This window comes from Gavialis gangeticus, unplaced genomic scaffold (assembly GCF_001723915.1).
Source record: "Gavialis gangeticus isolate Ggan-Ray unplaced genomic scaffold, GavGan_comp1, whole genome shotgun sequence".
Lineage (NCBI taxonomy): Eukaryota > Metazoa > Chordata > Crocodylia > Gavialidae > Gavialis > Gavialis gangeticus.
In genome coordinates, this window is record NW_017729001.1 from 24632625 (window position 1) to 24651827 (window position 19203).

At 45.7% G+C, this 19203-nt stretch overlaps 1 protein-coding gene across 1 annotated transcript in view; it reads left to right on the top strand.

The window, feature by feature from the left end:
* The window catches only part of LOC109290239 (transmembrane protein 132D-like), a 402287-nt gene extending 388004 nt beyond the window's left edge, over nt 1-14283 (top strand). The window contains exons 6-9 of the mRNA XM_019506644.1: nt 4573-4778; nt 6460-6733; nt 8709-8900; nt 11507-14283. Coding sequence (XP_019362189.1) covers nt 4573-4778; nt 6460-6733; nt 8709-8900; nt 11507-12691 — 1857 coding nt within the window. The 3' untranslated portion in view covers nt 12692-14283. The remainder of the gene's footprint in view (nt 1-4572; nt 4779-6459; nt 6734-8708; nt 8901-11506) is intronic.
* Nucleotides 14284-19203: the final 4920 nt, after the last annotated feature.

Below are 19203 nucleotides of genomic sequence, written 5' to 3' on the forward strand. Positions count from 1 at the left end.
CTGGCATCCCAGGGGAAAAAAAAAAAAAAAAAAAGAGAAAGCCAGAGCACAGCACATGAAGCTTATTAGCACACGAGAGATTTTTCTGCTTCCAGAGTGTCACTTAAAACACAAAGAAGCACTGGGAGGAAAGTGCAACACTACCAAGGAGTAGAAGATCCTCTCCTGTGGAGGCAAAGGAACAGGACGTGACAGCGTAAGAGCAGTCTTGCTGGTCGGTGCCTGAGGTCAGAGTCATAGAGAAGTAGGGCTGGAAAGAGGTCATCTAGTCCCACCCTGCACCCCTCTCCAAACCATCCTATACAACCCAGAATCTAAACTCTACATAAGAGGACCATCAACCCAGATACGGCACAGACTTAACACCCTAACCTGCCACAGGGAAAGCAGGTCAACCGCAGCAGCCAACGTCATGCTTCCATGAAACGTTCTCCATATATGCTCAAGAGATCCCGGGTAAAAAGCCATGCCTCTTGCTACAGAGGAAGGTAGACCTCCCGCACCAGTCCATAGCAATCTGACCATAAGGGAAAATGTCTTCCTGACCCCAGGTCTGGCATTCGGTCCTATCCTGAGTGGAGGGGCAAGACTCTCTAGCCATGAACTTCCAGCAAGAGCATTGGCACACCGCAGTCAAAATCCCCAGACTTGGCTGTAGCCCACACCCTATGCCTCTAAGGAAGGCTTAAAAACACCCTGATGTGTAGCAGACAATGCGGGGGCAGGAGCAACCATGAATGCCCAGAAGCATGGGAAATACCCAAAGTAGGACATAGGCATAGGAGGTCCTGGGCTCTCCTCCCTGGCAGATGGGATACTGTGAAATGGAGGTAGGAAAAACAATGCAATTCATGTGAGCATAGTACTTCCAAGGCAGCACCCTTTTTTTGCACAGCAAACAAAGGAGCACTGCAGAGGACATACCCCTCCAACCTTCCCTGTAGATGTTTTCACATCCCGCGACATGGTCTATCACAAAGCTGTGTAGCTTCTTATCACCCCCAGCAAAAGCTGGTTGAAAAATTTCACTCTTCACCTATACTTGTCCCTCTACCACCCAGCTTCCTGGGAGAGGTGCAGGTGTGAATGCAGGTCAGACTTCGACCCAGGCCTCAGTGAGGTTTGAATGTTATCACCTGCCTCAGTTTTCCACAATTGAAGCACACACCAGCACTATGCTCTGAAGGACTTGGGTCTTCTCATCAAGCCAGTCTCCTGTTGTGAATTGCCCATCATGAGACCTCAGCGCACCATAAATAATTGGTGTTGTGCTTATCATTTAAGTGCCCAGGATTATTATTGTTAAAATAGATACGAAGGTAGTATCCAAGACCCTAACAGAATGAGAGCTCCTCGTGTTTTCAGTCATGGGCCTCTTCCAAAGTCCTACATGTAACCCATGCTGGCCTAGCATGTTGGCATGCTAGGCCAGGTGATGTGCCGGATTTTGGATCCTAAGTGTGCCAGTAGCCATGGGAACCACCCCCTCCATCAAGCAGATTTGCTAACTGAGGTGCCATGTGCCACCAGCTCCGCACTCTGGTCGCTTGCACCCCCCCTTGCTCGCCACCCCCCGGCCCCACATGGGCTGATATGCCCCAGGCAGGTTTCAGCTCCCTTTTCCCTGGAGGGGAATGAGTCTCTGTCCCCTTTCTCCAGGCTGGAGTTGGCTCCTCCTCTCCTCTTTTCCCCCCTCCGCTTTTTTTTCTGGCGTATTAACAGCCAATCAGAGCCCTTGGTTTGCAGTGGGGGGGCGCTAGTCACAGTTCAAACGATCCGATAAAAACCATGCACTGTGCACGGCATACTGTCCTGTCTGGAAAAGCTATTGCACCGTCTACAAGCTGTCTGGCCCCCTTTTTGCAAAGTTCTTAGGCACAGCTCACCCACTCAGCTTACAGCCGAGCAAGCCTTGCAGCTGTTACCCGTATTATAACATAAGTGCTATATGATCCTAGACTGTGAGCTTTCTGTGGTAGTGACATGTCTGTTCAATAGCATAATGGAGCCTGATCCATGATAGGGGTTTTTAGGTGAAGCAGTGATACCTCAAAACCATCATATAGATGCTGCTTACTCTTACTGTCCCACTTTAGTCAATAGGAGCTGCTAGCAAGGGCAGAATGTAGCCTAACAGCAAGGCCTGTCCTCAGACTTGGCCTGAAAATTTAATATCCCAGAGCAAGTAACTACTCATGAAGTTTTGGGTTTCGTGTTGTTTTATGTAGGAGCAACAAAAAACGTGGGAAAAGCATTGCTGTTAACCCCAGCTTTTATTTTAAACAATAAATATTAGGAATGCAAATTATGGCCCAAAAGCTGGTGATCTTTAAATAAGATTTAAATTCATTCAGTATTTAAAGAGAAAAGTTGAAAATGGCATTAAATTCAGATAAGTGTGAGATTATACATTCTAGAGTCAGAAATATTAAAATATATCCACATAATGGAATAGAAGGTCTGGCTGGTAATGGATTGTGAAAAGAGTTCAGGGTTTTAATAGATCATTCCTTCAGATCATCAGCAGTTTAAAGTGGTAGTTAATAAATTATTTGACATGTACATTTACTCATATATTTTAACTAGCTGTAATGAACAGGTCTTGTCAGCTCACCTAGACACTTGCAATAGCTGCTAAATCGCTTGCATGAGATTTAGTAACTCTCAACAATATTGATGGCCAGCGCTGCAGGTTATAAATAAAGTGATATCAGGACAGCTTGGTGAGGACATTGCGTAAGCCCCTTTTCAGACCTGCAGAAGAGATATCGGCATACACTCCCACACTCTGCTTTAGGACATCAGATGTCCCTTTTTCCTGAGTGTATGGTGATACTTCCCATCAGTTCTCCGCTGACCCCAGCTGCACTGCTTTAGCATCCAGTTAGTCATCAAAGGACTACAATCAACTACTTGAGCCTAAGGGATAAGCTAGAAAAGTTGTCGTCTAAGGTTTTATTTGCAAGGACATCAGGGTAGCACCGAGACTGACCGGGACATTCATCAGCTGTCCAGTCCTAGACTCTTCTTCTCTATTTTCAGGGTTTGACCAACTTGACCAGTCCTTCAAAGGAACTAGAGGTCCTTGTTTGTGCTTGGTCAACTACAGCAAGATTTGCCTGCCCAAGATCCTTCGCACTATCATGTCCTTGGAAGGACTGCTGCAACTATGTCATCTTCTGATGATAGTTGAGCAGAAACTCTCTTCTTCCAAGAGAAGCAGCGACCCCAAGAGAGAACGGGGACGGTTACTAAGCTGGGTGCCATGGAGGAGGGAAGGAGAGAGCAGAAATTGGTGGAGGAGGCATAGCCCAATCTTATCTTTGCCTAGAATTCTTGCAGTAAGGATTTAAATTGTAGATGGTTCAGATAGGAGCTCCTTTTGACTTGGAAGTAGTTTGAAATGACATCTCATATTCTTACCCAACTTCAAAAAAATTATTTGAATCACAGCTCCCTGACCAGGTGGACCCACCAAAGTAACCACTGGCACGTTGGTTTTGCGGTGGCCAGGAGTGTCCAGCCATATCTCTCGACTGCCTCTTGTTAGGGACCTGATCATCTGTCTTTCCTTGGACAAAACTTCCAGTAAGGTGAAAATGGAAGGACTGGAGCATCTGAGACTAACCTACAGTTCACTCAACTTCTCCCTGATACAGGGGACTAGGGCAAGCAGGTGATGGTCACATCACTTGAACTGCGATGAGAGTTCATCCAAGCTGTGGAAGTTTGGGAAGCTACAGAAGGAAGGGAGAATAGCAGAAGGAGCAAGAACTGTCATGACACAATAATGGCTGGGGCTGCTCAAGAAGCTGAAGAAATAATGGGGAAGGGGACCCGGACAGATCAGAGCAGGTATGAAGTAGAGAGGAAGGACGGAGAGCATTGCACCAAAAGGAACAAAATATTCTCCGAAACCTCAGCAGGAGAGAGCAGGACGTCAGCGTTGTGCCCCACCTGAAAGATGGCACCCACCCCAACAAGCATTGGTGCTCCCCATCTCTGTGCTGAGGTGTTGACTCAGTATCAACTCAGAGGGAAAGAGTACTCCCAACTGAGTCAGTAGCCTTGCTTCCTATCATCACTCTGGGGTATCATTTTTTGGTATAGAAATTTGCCTCCTGTTGAATAGCCCCTACCACTTGAACCTCCCCACCTGCATTTGCTCAGTTTCCCTAGATGGACTCCAAAGCAGGGGAGGGGGAGTGCAAGCCTTGTGTGTTTGGGCCACTGGAGAGCGAGACTGTAATTCAGCAGGCATACACCAAAATAAATGCAATCAAAACCAGAAGCAGAGATTCTTGTGATGGGGCTGAAAACTGAGGCTAGAACGGAGCTGTTCTTTTTTCTCAGCTAAGTGGAAATATTAATGGCAAGAAAAGTCTGTCTCTTAAAATGGTGCCAAATTATAAAGACCGCTAAGGCCAAAGCAGGCACCTCCCTTGTTGTTGCGACTTGGATTTTGGAACTGGTTTAAACCTAAATCCTCCCTCGCCCTCCCTCAGCATGTGGTGTGCTTTATAATTTTGTGGAAAGACTCATTAATTCTTTTTTGCTTTCTTCCTTTTGCAGGTTTCTGACAGATGTGACTATGTCTTTGTCAACGGGAAGGAAATGAAAGGCAAAGTGAATGTCATCGTTAATTTTACATACCAGCATCTCAGCGCCCCATTAGAAATGACAGTTTGGGTTCCTCGTCTCCCGCTGCAGATCGAGGTCTCTGACACAGAACTAAATCAGATCAAGGGGTGGAGGGTTCCCATCATCTCTAATAAGAGGTAGGTTTCATTAGAGGATATTCAATCTGGGGTGTGAGCTTACCAAGGAACTGACAGGGCTGGGAAATCTGAATATGCTCATTTGGGCTTAATGCAATTCTGGTGTAAACCAAAAGGTCACCAGAAGTATAATCAGTAGGCTGTCACTTTGGACTGATTAGGGCAGTGGAAACCAGATTGCACAGATTCTCCAATTTCCTTTTATTTTGCCGGCAGCTTGACTGGAAGTATCCTCTTGGCGCAGGAAGGTTTTCATTTGAGGAACACAAAATGTCACCAAAGACCAGATCCATCTAGTCTGAGGCCTGCTATATAGTGTCCAATCAGCTAATCTATTACTGATGCCCATTGAGCATATAAATTACTGTGTTACTTACTTATTTCATATTTCTGCTACCCTAGGGTGTGAAGGCCCCCCTCTGGATGAAGGCCTCACTGCCCTACGAGCTTTGTAGGTCCAGTATCTGCCCCGTAAAGGTTTCTGCCTCATACAGCTTACAAGCTAAGCTAAGAAGGAGCTAAGAAAAGTGATACATGAAGGATGGACAAGGGATACAGCTAAATGTATAAATGTATAGGCACTAAGAATTGTATTAATTATTAATGGCACACGTGAATAAAACAGGTGCCAACTATTCCTACCTTCCCCGAAAGACGTCATTTATCACCCGGGCTCTTCTCAGGATCACAGCGGAAGTGGTTTTGGTAGAGGGTTTGAAGGAATGGCTTTACATGTGCCTGCAGAGAAGGGTGTCCATGCCTTCACTGATAGCATACAGGTGTGCGTGCGTGTGTCTCTGTGTGTACGTGTGAGAAATATCATGGACAGGGTCAGGCGGGTCATATGACAAGAGGCAAAAAGGCCCAGGAGGGAGAAGAGAAAGAATTTTGACTTGAAATGAGGAGTCCCTGAAGCGTCTACTAAAGACATTTAAAGATTGCAGAGAAGTATCAGGAAGTCTCAGGATTAAGATTTTGCTCCCTTATGGATATGCATTGCTTCAGTCTTTAGTTACATCCGCAAAAAGTCTGGTTTAAGCCAACTGAATAGCAAACAGTGACAGATGCAGGGGAACAATCCAGCTCTTTGGGGCAACATTCATTTACCTTAACAGTGAAATCATCCTTTCACTCTTCAAGCGGTCCATCATATGAACACACACATACATCATCATCCTTTTGATGCACTATGCTGACTGCTACTTGAACAAAGGGAGTAACTTGTAGTAGCAATAGCTAGTCATTCTCTGGGAATCCACATGAGAGAGGGAAGGGACACTTTGTAATTTTGTGATTTAGGAATCAGGGCTGTGGCATGTTCTGGGGTGAAAAGGAAGATGACCATGGCAGCTTCTTTTGGATGGACCTGGGGTGGGGCTGCTGGCTAGAAAGGAGGTCAAGCAGCTGTGGTAATCCAAGTGGGTAGCCATGACGTTCTCGATGAAAGCATTAGACATTATCCTGGAGGAAAAAGCTGCAGGGGTTGAACTCCAGTTACCTGTGCAGGGTGGAGGAGTTGCAGCAGATGCCACTCAATCTAACTCCCACGTTGCAGAACTTGCCCAGTGCTCAGCCCATGGCTGCAGTCTCTTGCCTTGCATGCAGCCCCACACAGTTTTCTTGGTAGATGTTCAGCTCCCCGCGGTGGCTTGCATGGTTCTCACTGCCGCTGTCTTGCCAGACCAGCCCGAGACAGCGATGATGAAGAGGAGGACGAGCGGAAGGGACGAGGCTGCACGCTCCAATACCAGCATGCCATGGTGCGGGTCCTAACGCAGTTTGTAGCTGAGCCCTCAGACCCAGGCGGGCAGCTGAGCTATTTGCTGGGCTCTGACTGGCAGCTTGATATCACGGACCTGGTGAGTGACTTCATGCAAGTGGAGGAGCCACGAATCGCTAAGCTGCAAGGAGGGCAGGTGTTGATCGGACAGGAACTTGGAATGACAACGATTCAGGTAGGGAAACTGGCTTGTGGGCTCTCCCTCTCCCCCGTTACACTTGTACATCAGGAGCACAGTCACTCACCTAATGCTATCACGTTGGCAACAGAAGCCATTGGTTTCAGCAGATGTAAAACCTCCAAAATACATCCAATGGGCAACTACTATATTGAACTAGAAGAGGAGAGATACTCCTTTCTCTTCCCAGCTCCTGAGCAGCCTCCGCTCAGAAGTAAATGGCCTGCAAGCTTTGAAAGTAACTTTATCCCAGCCTGTGTAACTGCAGAGGCTGCTTCTAACTACATTTGTCTAATAGATTTGTGAAACCAGATCCACTGTGTGGCATATCACAAGGGGACCAGTTGCAAAAAAACTTAATATAGCCAAGGCCTAAATTGACATAGCAAAATGTTAAAGCTGATACTAAGTAGGGCTGGATGAAGAATGGGGACTGAAATATGAATAACTATGCCAGTGGTGTGTGTTATACATATCGAGATGACAGGTATGTTTCCGAATACTAACAAAGCCATAATATCCTGAATATTTCAGAACAGTAACAAAGCCATAACAGCAGGCGGCACTGGTATGGCTCGTTCCATGCAAGGGTCTCAAAGTGCTTTAGAAAAGGGGAAAATAAGTGTCCCTGGGACAACTCTCTGTTGATGGAAATGGGCATTGAAGACAATTCAGACTAGCAAAGAATTGGGGCCTATGAAGTCCACTGTCTAAATGCGAGACGTTAAGTCTCTGGCCTAAACCCACAGAGTGAATCAGTAGGAGGGCTGAGAGCTGAGATAGTTTTGCTGATGCCTAGTCTGATAGCCTATATATATATACTGGATTAGGAAGATGACCGTGGCATCAAGAGGATGACATTGGGTCCAGAACTGGAAAGATAAATTCCCTATATGTACTCCAAACTGTAAAACCTATAAGCAGGCATTGCAGCCAGTGAGGAGATAATGTAGCCCCTCAAAGATGTTCAGGACCACTGGATTTCTGCCTCTACTACACACATTGCCAGTCCTGGGAAAGTGGGGTCTGGGGGCTCCTACTCACTGCAGCCTCTGTGAAGATTTTGTTTTGAAGCCTTCATGTCTCTGGGATGTGCACTGCTCCCTACAGAGGCACAATAATATCTTCAGTGACTTCAAAAAGGGAATCCCAAGGGAAAGAAACTGATAGCAAGATATATTTGAAGAACACACTCCGTAAATACTAGCCGGCCACACAAGGATGGTTAAATGCAGCCAAGTCTCTGAAGAGTGATGCCTCAGTCTGGTGACCTCTCCTATTCGGTGTGTCCAGATCCTTTTGGGTCAACACGAGCCTCCTTTGCAGTTCTTGTACTGCAAAGGAGGCTCGTGTCAGTCATTGTCAGGATTGTTTTCCGTAGTGTGTTATCATCCTGTCTTTCCAGAGGGTAAGGATTAGGAAGCACATGGTATGCAAATCATATGTCCTTACTGGTATTACAGAATATTGTCCTACCCCAGGCCTCTACCCCAAATAGTCAGTTATCTCCTCAGCCTGATGAAGGGTACTTGTACCCAAAAGCTTGCAAAGAAGAATTTTTCCAACTATGTGACTTGGCTTAATAAAAGATACTATATTTACCCAAATAACTTTGTCTGTCACTGGTTAGACTGCACTTTATATGAAGGTTACTTTTATGAATAGTTTCTGAAGGGTTAATAACTTGCTGATAGACGGGTGTATCACAGACACAACTAGCACGTGCTATGGACAGTAATAAACACAGTAGTCAATGGTTGTCAACCACCTGTCTACTCACTGTGGATTAGTAACACTTTGTAAACCACCCATTAACCTATTGAACATTCATTAACATTGTGTAAATGTTCTTTTGGTAAATCCAGTCGCTAGCGTTCAGCATTACTTATTGTTTATTTGCCTTAAAGTACCTCCCATGGCGTGAAGGGCCTATACGAAAACATCTAGTGCTAACCTTGATTTTCCCGATCAGATCCTGTCTCCTCTTTCGGATGCCATCTTGGCTGAGAAGACTGTGACGGTCCTGGATGAGAAGGTGACAATCACAGACCTGGGAGTCCAGCTGGTAACGGGACTGTCCCTCTCACTGCAGCTCAGCCCAGGAAGCAACAAGGCCATCTTTGCCACAGCAGTAGCACAGGAGCTGCTTCAGTCCCCGAAGCAGGTACTTGTCCCCCATGTGTATGCTGCATGCTGACGGGAAGCCGTTTCTGAGGCCCAGTGGACTCAACATAACCTACACTGGTGGGATCTGGTGGCCTTTTATTCATATTATTCTCATAAGTCGTTTTATTTATAGGTGCTCACATCTGAAGGTCACCAGATGCCTTAATAAAAAGACAAAACAGCGGTATGTCTGTAAAACAATAATCCAAGAGCCAATGCTCAAACTCTTCATCTCTAAAGGACACATCCCATAAATAACATGATGGTACCCAATTACACACCGTAAATGAGCAATATAACCCCTCCCCCATCCTATCGAAGCACCTAATAAAACAAACATCTACATATGCAACCATCCATCACCAAGAGCGAAAAAGGGAAAATCCTTCACGCTGCCCCATGATAAATGATTGTGGTCCAGCCTCTCTCAGTCATAATCTCTGAGTCACACCATCTGCCCGTGAGCTGGCCCTTGAGCAGCTCTTCCCTGACAGCATTCACACAATTCATTGAGTCTGAAAACTCCTGACATCAGGTGCTGGTTAATCTTCATTCTTTCTAGTGCTCTTGTCTGCATATGGCATGCCTCTGGGTTTTTTTAACCCTGTTCATCAAGAGGTTTACGCTATAAGGATATATTAAAGCTGAATTAGACCCTTGCCTTTAAACCTGGGTTTTGAACTTTGAGGGGAAACTAAAGCTCAGAGTAAATGCATTTAAATTCTGGCCCGCTGGTGAGATGCTCTAATTCATCACCAACACCTCATCCTTGAGCTGCTGGGTGAGAAATACCACCAGACTGCTGCCTTTATAGGGTGATAAAAATCAAGTTCCCATAGTCTTCCAAGAGTTAAGAAATCGATGCCACACAGCTAGAAATAAGGCCAGCGAGCTAATCCATTGCTGACATGGGGAACAAAACACACTACCTTGTAATCGGCTCAAAAGCTGGGTTTGATGGCATTTAGTCCCAGCATACTGCACAGCTCTGACATTTCAGTTCCAGGAAAGCGAGTGTGCTTGAATCCATCTTCTGGGTGCAATGGCACAACGGGAATGCTGGCAAAAATGTAATCACCCAGAAAGAGAAATGGGTACCCTTCACCCTTGCAAGACTGAGCCAGGGTTGATTGACATCTGATTGCTCCCATTGCCTTGCACGTGACATTTGAGAGCAACGTCCCAATAGACAGAGCAGTGCAAAAGTATTTGGCTTAAGCAGCACAAAGGGAGGGTGAGAGTTGAGGCCATAAATTTTGTATGGCCTTCAGGAAATATCCAAAGATTAATAAACACAAAGCCAGGATTTACAACAGTGTTAGCAAAGTGTTAGGGCCCAGCCGTGAAATAAAGACACAGGCAAAGCTCCCATGGGAGACACTGGAAGTTTTACCTGAATAAAGATCTCAGAATGACGCCCTTATTTAAACCAGGATAGATGCTGCACACAGCAAGCTGTTATCACCTGTGACCTGGAGAGGGAAACCACTGATAGGATCAACATGATTAAAAAGATGCACAGATTAATTCTCCAAATTGATGTTGAATTCAAATGCAAAAAAATAGCCTGTGGTTCCCCCCAGGTCTGTCATCTACTCTTTAAATAAATGCATCACAGTAGTCTGCAGTAAAAGGGTAGTTCCTCGCCTGCTGTGAATAGATTCCAGTGGAGCCGTGTTGCTTTACAGCAATTGAAAATCTGGTTTAATGTGCATGTGTGTAGGCCAAAACTTTCATGAGGTCCCAAAAGTGCTGTGCATCTCCATTTTTACTGCCTACTGGAGACCCATACAGAGCATAATATTCAGAAATTGTTAAGTGCCTCCTCTCTGAAAACTGGTCCTCTCTGAGTCAGTAGCCACAAGTTGTAGCTTCCCCAAACACTTGATGCTTTTTCATATCTGTCTGTCTGGCGACAATGCAGAATTACTGCTCTGCCCTACCCCTGCTGGATTCAAGAGGAGTGCCTCCATTGGGACTTCAGGGTTTTGCAAAAATCGTCCTGTCCTAATTCAGAAGGAAGGTGCAGCATTGCCTTGCTCTTGATTGTTAGCAGGCATGAACATTTCCTCGAGCATTTTCCATAAGTAAAAGTAACGACACACCTACCCGCCCTGCTTGTGTGGAAACATATATTAGTTGGAAGGGAAAATCAAAGTTGGAAGACCTGGAGCCGTTTGCGGCTTTCTTTTTTAGATTAGGCGATTTTAACATTTGTTATGTATAACAAGAGGAGACTTTGTATTTTAAGCAGTTAGAAATAATAGAATTTTTTTTTCATTTAAATATATAGCAGCAGTAAATGATCCCAGTAGCTGGTAATGCCTTTTGACATGCAATTTATTATCGTGCTGAAGTAGACTCCGCAGAGCCCAGGGGACCCAGCTCCTTTTAGCACCTCCGGGGAAAACAAATCTTATTATCAGTGAGTGATTAAAACTAGTATTTTGTAACATCTCTATGAGAAATTAATTTTCTTGCTCAGCCTTGTTATTTCTTTCCAGGTTATAAATGGTGTAGAGAGAGGCAGGGAATGGCGGGGGGAAAAGAGCATATTGGCTGATTTGATATTTATTCTCCATGCCTTTGTTTCACGCATAACAGGAGGCAGCCATCAGCTGCTGGATCCAGTTCAGTGATGGAGCTGTTATGCCCCTGGATATTTATGATGCCAAAGACTTCTCCCTGGCAGCTACGTCTGTGGATGAGAAGGTGGTCTCCATTCATCATGACCCTAAATTCAAATGGCCTGTGATCGCCGCCGAGACAGAAGGCCAGGGGGCCCTGGTGAAAGTGGAAATGGTGATCAGTGAGTCGTGCCAAAAATCCAAAAGGAAGAGCGTGCTGGCTGTTGGGAGTGGGAGCATTAAAGTCAAGTTTGGACAGAGCGATGCCAACCTGAACATCAGTGACAGCAGGCTCGGTGGGGCTGGTGTCCACCTGGAAAACCATGCAAGCGACCGGCGTCAGAAAAGCACGCTGCAGGAACGAGGTAGGTCAGATGGGCAGTATTATAGCAGCTCCTCGGTGGGCCGAGAGGAAGGCAAAAGGACCTCCACTGACCAGTCTATTTTAAACAGAAAAGATGACAGAGAAAGTCTTCTGGATGATGACAGCCACCTGCAGAACATCCCAATAGACTTCACCAGCTTCCCCGCACAGGTGGACCTGCCACGAAACAACGGGGACTTGGAGGAGAATGACCTTGTCCAGACGCCCAGGGGACTCAGTGACCTGGAGATAGGAATGTATGCTTTGTTGGGGGTCTTCTGCCTGGCTATCCTCGTCTTCCTGATCAACTGCGTCACCTTTGCTTTGAAGTACAGGCACAAGCAGGTCCCCTTTGAAGAACAAGAAGGCATGAGCCACTCTCATGACTGGGTTGGGCTGAGCAACAGGACAGAGCTTCTGGAGAATCACATTAACTTCTCATCCCAACAGGATGAACGCATTACAGCCATTGACAGAGGGGTGGACTTCGAAGAGAGCAAGTATCTGCTCAACACGAATGCCCCCCAAAATGTTAACGGCCAGGTCTTCAAGTCACCAGAGTCTGTGTTCACTGAGGGGAAGGAGCAGAAGAGCGAACCGACCACCTCTCCTACCTCCAAGAGGAAACGAGTTAAATTCACCACCTTTACCACCATTTCCTCTGACGATGGGTGCCCTAGCGTCAACTCCATCCTGATGAGCAGTGAGGATGATATTAAATGGGTTTGCCAGGATATGGACCTTGGGGAGTGCAAAGAACTAAAAAACTATATGGAGAGATTACATGAAAGTGTGTAACGACAGACACATTTTGTTCTTTTGTTTTTCACTCACCTTCTGCCTTTAATTTTTGGGTATCGGGGCAAAAAAGAATGCGTTTGCAAACAAGAATCAACGGATGAATAATAGCTCAGTGGAGCCCCAGAAAGCCACCCAAAACCAGCTGGGAGAGCAGAAATCGGAGACATCTCATACAATTCAAGTCTTCTCTGCGCTCCGAGACTTTGGAGTGAGAGATGGTGAGGTCCGTGCTGCATGGCAACATGGAAAAAAAAAAAAGACTTAGCAAAATAACAAGATCTCATTCCCTGAGCTTTCCCAGGAAATCGATAAAAATAACAAACTCCAACGCAGTCTGGATATTACAAAGCTCACATGGCTCTAATGTTCGATATTGCAGGCTGTGGTTAAAAGCAAAAATTGGGCTTGGCATAAATAGATCCGTGAAAAGAAGTATGTCATGCAAGTCAGAAGCAGAGAACATCAATCTGAGAATGTTAATTTAAAGCTGACAAACAATTGCAGCGTGAGCAAAGCAGCTACTGTAGTTGTAAAGTTATGAGTTTCCAAAGAATTAAAGGGGAGAAAAAAAAGACTGGGTTGTTTACAGACCAGCATGAGCACTTCCCAAGCACTGAGAAGGGATACACGTATTCAATTAAAACTGAAATTCTCTTTTTAAGTAGATGCCAAGTTAACAAACTTTGCTGGCCACTTTTCAGTATTAATTTGTAAAATAGGAGAAGGTATCATCTATAATCAACATAACTGCTTATATAAAAGAAGGTTTGTTCTAGAAAGGTTTGAGTGAACCAAGATGTTTTTAAGAAGCCCACTTTATCTGGATTCCCTGTTTAAATTTGTATTCCCAGTCGTATTTCTGGAGCACTCTCATTTGCTACCCTGGGGGCACTTACTAGCATCCATCTGGTTTGGAAGTTCGATAGCTTTTCCCTTTCCTTACAACCACGTGTACTTCCATGCAGCCCACTTCCACCAAGCACAGAAGCCATTGGTACTAAATTGGAAGTCACTTTACATGTTGCAGTTTACCAAAGTTGGCCACTGTTTCTTGGGTAAGTGTAACCTGTGCTGAATTCAGATGCCAACACTGACTTGCTCTTTGATCTTCTTCCGCTGTTTGAGGGAGGCTGGGTTACTCGGATTCAGTTGTTCAAGCTTCTTCCGATCCAGTGCTGAGTGTATGTATAGGGTCGCAGAGGAGCGCCGGGCTGGTGAATTTGTTTCTCCCATTCGTCTTAGAAGTCTGTATATGTGGTAGGATACCAGCACTTGCCCTTTGAATCTAAAGCGCACACCTGCCCTCAAAATGTGGCATCATCTGTTTGGTCCAGTGACCAGGGAAAAGTGCCAAGGCAATAAGGTTTGGCTCATTATTTTTTTCCAGTCGTATTTTATTTGCCAGAATCTGCCCATGCCTTCCATTGATTATTAAGTCTCACAATCACTGAACCTAGTTTGCCCAGTTGAATACCTCCCGCAGTTGCTTTGATCAAATCCATCTATATTTAGAATGTACTGTAGATTGTAAGAATGTAATATATATTTATAAACATGACAACTGTGAATAAAATTTGAATTTCAGTGGCTTCATTTTTTCCCTACTCTGAGCTCCTCTCTCTCTCTCCACTGTCAGAACGTTTACCCCGAAAGAGACTGGCAGCTGTACAAAGAATTGTCCTTTGATGAAATGAAAATGCAGGTTTAAGGATCTTGGCACAATCTAATTACAACCTCTTATATCATGTAATGTGGTACTTTGTGTTGCAGGAAGAGAAATACTAATGTTGACATCTTATGATGAAGTGCATTTGCACCAAGTTGCCCTTTCAAGATTTGAAGCGAATTGCAAATAAATCACATGTGTATTTCTGCTCCAAAAGCTTGCTGTGGGAGGTGGGAATGATGTGTGGTTTTGATGTGGCCAGAAAGACACCTACAGCTTCTGAATCACATTTCAGTTTATGGATGCTGCTTCTAAGACCACTTGGAAGAGTAGGTTAGTATACCTAGGGTTGGAGCAAATGTACCGTGAAGATGAGTAGAATAATACTACGGTCATTTCTGGAAGCCGAGATCATTATGGTAAGCAACTCTATCCAGGTCAGCTTGAAGAGGTTTCTCAGTGTGCAGTAGATGAAGGTGCAATTGGTGCAGATTAGTGCAATAGATGAAGGTCTGTATTATTGAAGCCTACAACTGGGCTGACTCTCATGGTTCAGGCCTCCCTCTGCTAGAGATGATTTAGCCCCTGGAGATAACCCTATCCTTTAGGTTTCCTGATCTGTTCTATGCACAACTCTCTGAAACTCTCCAGAAGCTTCCCCATTTACAGATGCTGCCATAGGACTGGAGGACCGTGGCAAACTGAGTTAACTCCACACCGTCATCATGGACTGCTTTAAGCCTATTCATCTGGAAGCACTTGAGCAAAATGTAGTGTCTTATAGTCATTTTACAAGAAGCTCCCCTGGGCACGCACGTCCCACCCAGAGTTATTTGAAGCAGGATGGATCCATTTTCACTTGCACGCTTGTGGTCCTTAATGGTTTGATTACAAGTCCCATGGCTAAATGCAATGTGCTGCTCGGGACCCAAGACTTCACTAGAGCAGGAGTCTGTCTTTCTGCATGGGTGGGGAGGGGAGCATGTTAACATCGGACTGGTGGAGCCTCTTGCATTAAGTGCAGTCACAGTTAGGATAAATGACTCTTTGACTTGGCGCTGAACGCAGAGCATTCATGTGGAACGATGTCCTGAGCCAGTCACTGTCAAAAACAAATCTCTGGCATGTGGAATAAGAAATGACACTCAAGACAGGAGGGTGTATATTTAAACTGGACGAGTGAGTTTGTGACACAGAGCAGAGCTCTTTCTACTCGTGACTGTGATGGTTGGAGCCGTTTGCAAGGCTTCCTCACATTTGTAGGTCTGCTCAGTGCCGTGACCTCTTTTACCTCCACACTACATCACCCTGCTCAGACAGATGTAGTCAAGGGAGTACCCATACCAGACACACTTCCGCTCTTGTGCCATCAGTGTGCCTGGCATGGGTGGAGCGGTGGGGGCATAGCTAGATACGCTGCATAGGCAGTGGTGTAGTAGCGCTAATCCCATATTTTGCTCCCCTTGTACTCTTCAGCTCAAGTGCCCATGTCCAACATAGTGCTCAGAGTTGTCTGTGCTAGGATAAGGGATGTCAGGCTGAACAGGCTTGCCCTTCACATTCTCCTGCAAGAGCACTGAGTGGTTGGTCTTCCTCTGAAACATTAGGCCTGGACCATAGCTGGAAGCAGCATATCACACTTGATGTACCAGCAAACTGATGTGGTAAATCCACAGTCCCTTGTTAGCTACATCTGGGGAACAGGAAAAACTAATAGCAGGCTTAACTAGTAGAGCAAAGCACAGAAACGTTGTTCTAGGCTGGAACAGTAGCTGCCAGCTATAACGCTAAGAGTACTGTCATGCAGATTTATGGTTCTTTGCTTGCTCAGAGATCCCTGCTGCCTCTGACAGCTGTAGCATGATATTATCTGCAAGGCAGTAATATGCATAATACTTTTTAAAGCACTCTTCTTCTATAGATTGCCATATTATAGATAGGAACAAAGGTTAAGGAACTTGCCCAAGGGTACGTAGCAAATCAACTGAAGAGCCAGAAATAGAATTTGAGCGCCTGAAGTCTGATGTACCTCGTCATCGGTAGCCTGGTGTCTGGTGAACTGTAAGGTTGAGACCCTGTAACACTGAGTAGTTCAATGCATGGGGCCTGGAGCTGTGACATCAGACAGTGAGGCAGTCATGAGCCTGATTTCAGTTTATTTGCATAATCCTCACTGTGCAAAGCAGCACTTAAGGCAGGGGATACCTGTAACTTATGCACGCTGAAAGGTACCATTATGTGAAGGGACCTTGGAGCAGACACCTGTTTTGTCCTATGCTTGTACAACACCCAGCAGAAAGTGATTCTGGCCTGTGATGGGCACTCAGTGGTTAGCACAATGCAAACCCTAATACCAGAAACGCGCATCAAGACAGAGCAGCCTCCTATCAGAGAGCGCTGAAGTCTTGGGACAGTCTGTGCCTGCCCTAAGGTTCTTGGTCACAGCTACAGTTTCACCGACTCCTTCCTCCCCGTGTGCTTAAGCTGCTCTCCCAGGACGTGCGAGTTGTACGTTCCTTTGGCATTGCACTCTGCATTAGCAAAGAAGGATGCAGCAGGAGCCTGGAGGAGGGAGAGGGGATTATTTATCATTTTTGCTTTCCTAATTATCATAACTGTTAATTAATTATGCTGTTTGGCTCTTTGTTCTCCACAGTCATCTCCACACATCCTCCCAGCATCACCCTTAACCACAGAGGCAGCAACATGCCGTTTTGGCAGAAGCATCTGCTCAAATGGAGCTGATCCAGAGAGCGTCTCTTTTTAAATAGCTGAAGAGAGTAGCAAATAGCTCTGTTCTCTGAAAGAGGTTTGGAGCCGGCCTGCTGGTGGCTGCAGCTCAGCATCACCCCTGCAGCCTGGCTGGAGTTCAGGAGCATCTGGTACCCAAGACAGAGGCACTGGTGCTGTGGTCGGGAGGTGAGATTCATTGCTTTCCAGGCCAAGGTAAAAACAGCTTACTGCATCAGCACCTTCTGGTGGCCAGTGCACACATCAGCACTTCCCAGAGTTTAGCTGAAGGCTGATATAAAAGAAACACCACAATTTAGACAAAACGCACTTATCGTTGTGGTATTGAAGGCATAGCTGACAGTTAGTTAGGGCCCTGAGAGATTCACCTAAGTTGTGTGTTTATTTGGATGTTTATTTAAAATAAAAATGAGATCTTCAAATCATAATACTTGCAATTATCTCTCTCCTGATCGCCAGGTAAAAGAAAACCCTTGTGGGTTTTGCTTCAGCTGGGTGCGTCTACGTGAGAGGTTTACTGCGGAGCAGACTAATTAGCAGTAAATGTCATGCATCTTCACGTCCGCTCCTATTAGGCTGGAGTAAACTAATTCACTCTGCAGTGGGATAGTACTTGTAAATCAGTTAAGATATGAGTACTATCCTGCTGTGGGGTTTTTTACTCTGCAGCAGCACACGTGTAGATGCCGACCTAGTTGGCTGGGACATGGGAGTGCTTCAGTACAGGGGCTGCATGCTGGCTAGCCCCATGCGGATGCACTTTTGTGCCCCAACCAGCCCCACACAGCACACTGAGCTGGGAGGGAGTAGCCCTGGGATGGCAAGCTGATCCCCAGAGCCCTCTGCCAGCTGGGGCTACTCCAACCTGACTCAACGTGCTGTGGTCGCAGGTGTTGGCACTGGATTTATGAGCCAGATATCTTGTTCTGGGCTGACCCAAAACTCTCAGACTGACCACGCCCTTTCCATTCAATAATAGGCAGATTTTATTGATACACAATGATGGCAGATAAAAATAATGCAAACAATTCTATGTTTACCAGTCCTAGAGCTACACAGAGTCAAGGTAAGTCTGGCCAGTACACAAGCTTCACTCTGTTATTCTCTCTTGAACGTTAGATATCAGCAGCTTGGAGGTTGGAGGCCAAGGCCCACCTCCCCCCACCCCAGTGGGCTGGATGAGACGGGCTGGTGGTGTGCCCTTTGTCTATGGTGGCCTCAGGTTCCCCTCTCTGGGACCCTTTGCTGCTCTGAAATCCCTTCTTTTGTATCTTTTTCCCCTTCTGATGACTCTTCATCTCTGGGCATCGCTGATTGGTCTCTCTGTGGTCATCATACTGTCCGCGTTCTGTCCTGTCAGCATATTCCCTTGTTTCACAAAGCCATCACATGCACACATCCTAATCTGGGCTTTTTCCGGGCCTCCTAATTTGGTCTGTTCCCCAAAACTGGAAATCCCAAGGGCTCTGCAATTGGGCACTGTGGCCTGGTGCCACCTTATCTCGTGTTATAGAACAGTGTGGAAGATGTCTTCAATTTCCCAGTCTGTGTGTCTGTTTGCTGCTTGCCTGTGTCAGACACAGTGGGGCTTGACGGCAAAAGCAGGCTTTTTAGAAATCAGTTAACCCTTGCTGTTGCCCCGAACCATTGTTCTAATGCATATCTACTTTACCTACAAGCCAATTCCCAAAGGCAAACCTTGAAATACCATTTTCTAGCTGTCACCGGGTGCATGTTCAATGGCGTGCCCAGGAGCAATAAGCTCCAGAGTTTATTGCTTTGAATTAATTGCATGTGTAGATGTGCCCAGTGACATACAGACAAACAGAAGGATCAATTCTATCTAATCTTCAGTTACTGGGGAAGGACAGGTGAGGGTCTGGTTTTGGCACTGGAATAGCACCACCAGCATATAGGTTCAGTTCGCAGCTCTCCCTCTGTCCTTCTTCCTGACTAAAAGCATTTCTGTGCCCTGGTTTCCTACCACTACAAATATCAGAAGATTTCAGCGGACAGTTTGTGCTCCTCAGTCCACTACTGAAATGTTTCAACTGTTGACTCTGTTTTCTTATGAACCAAATATATTTTCAGC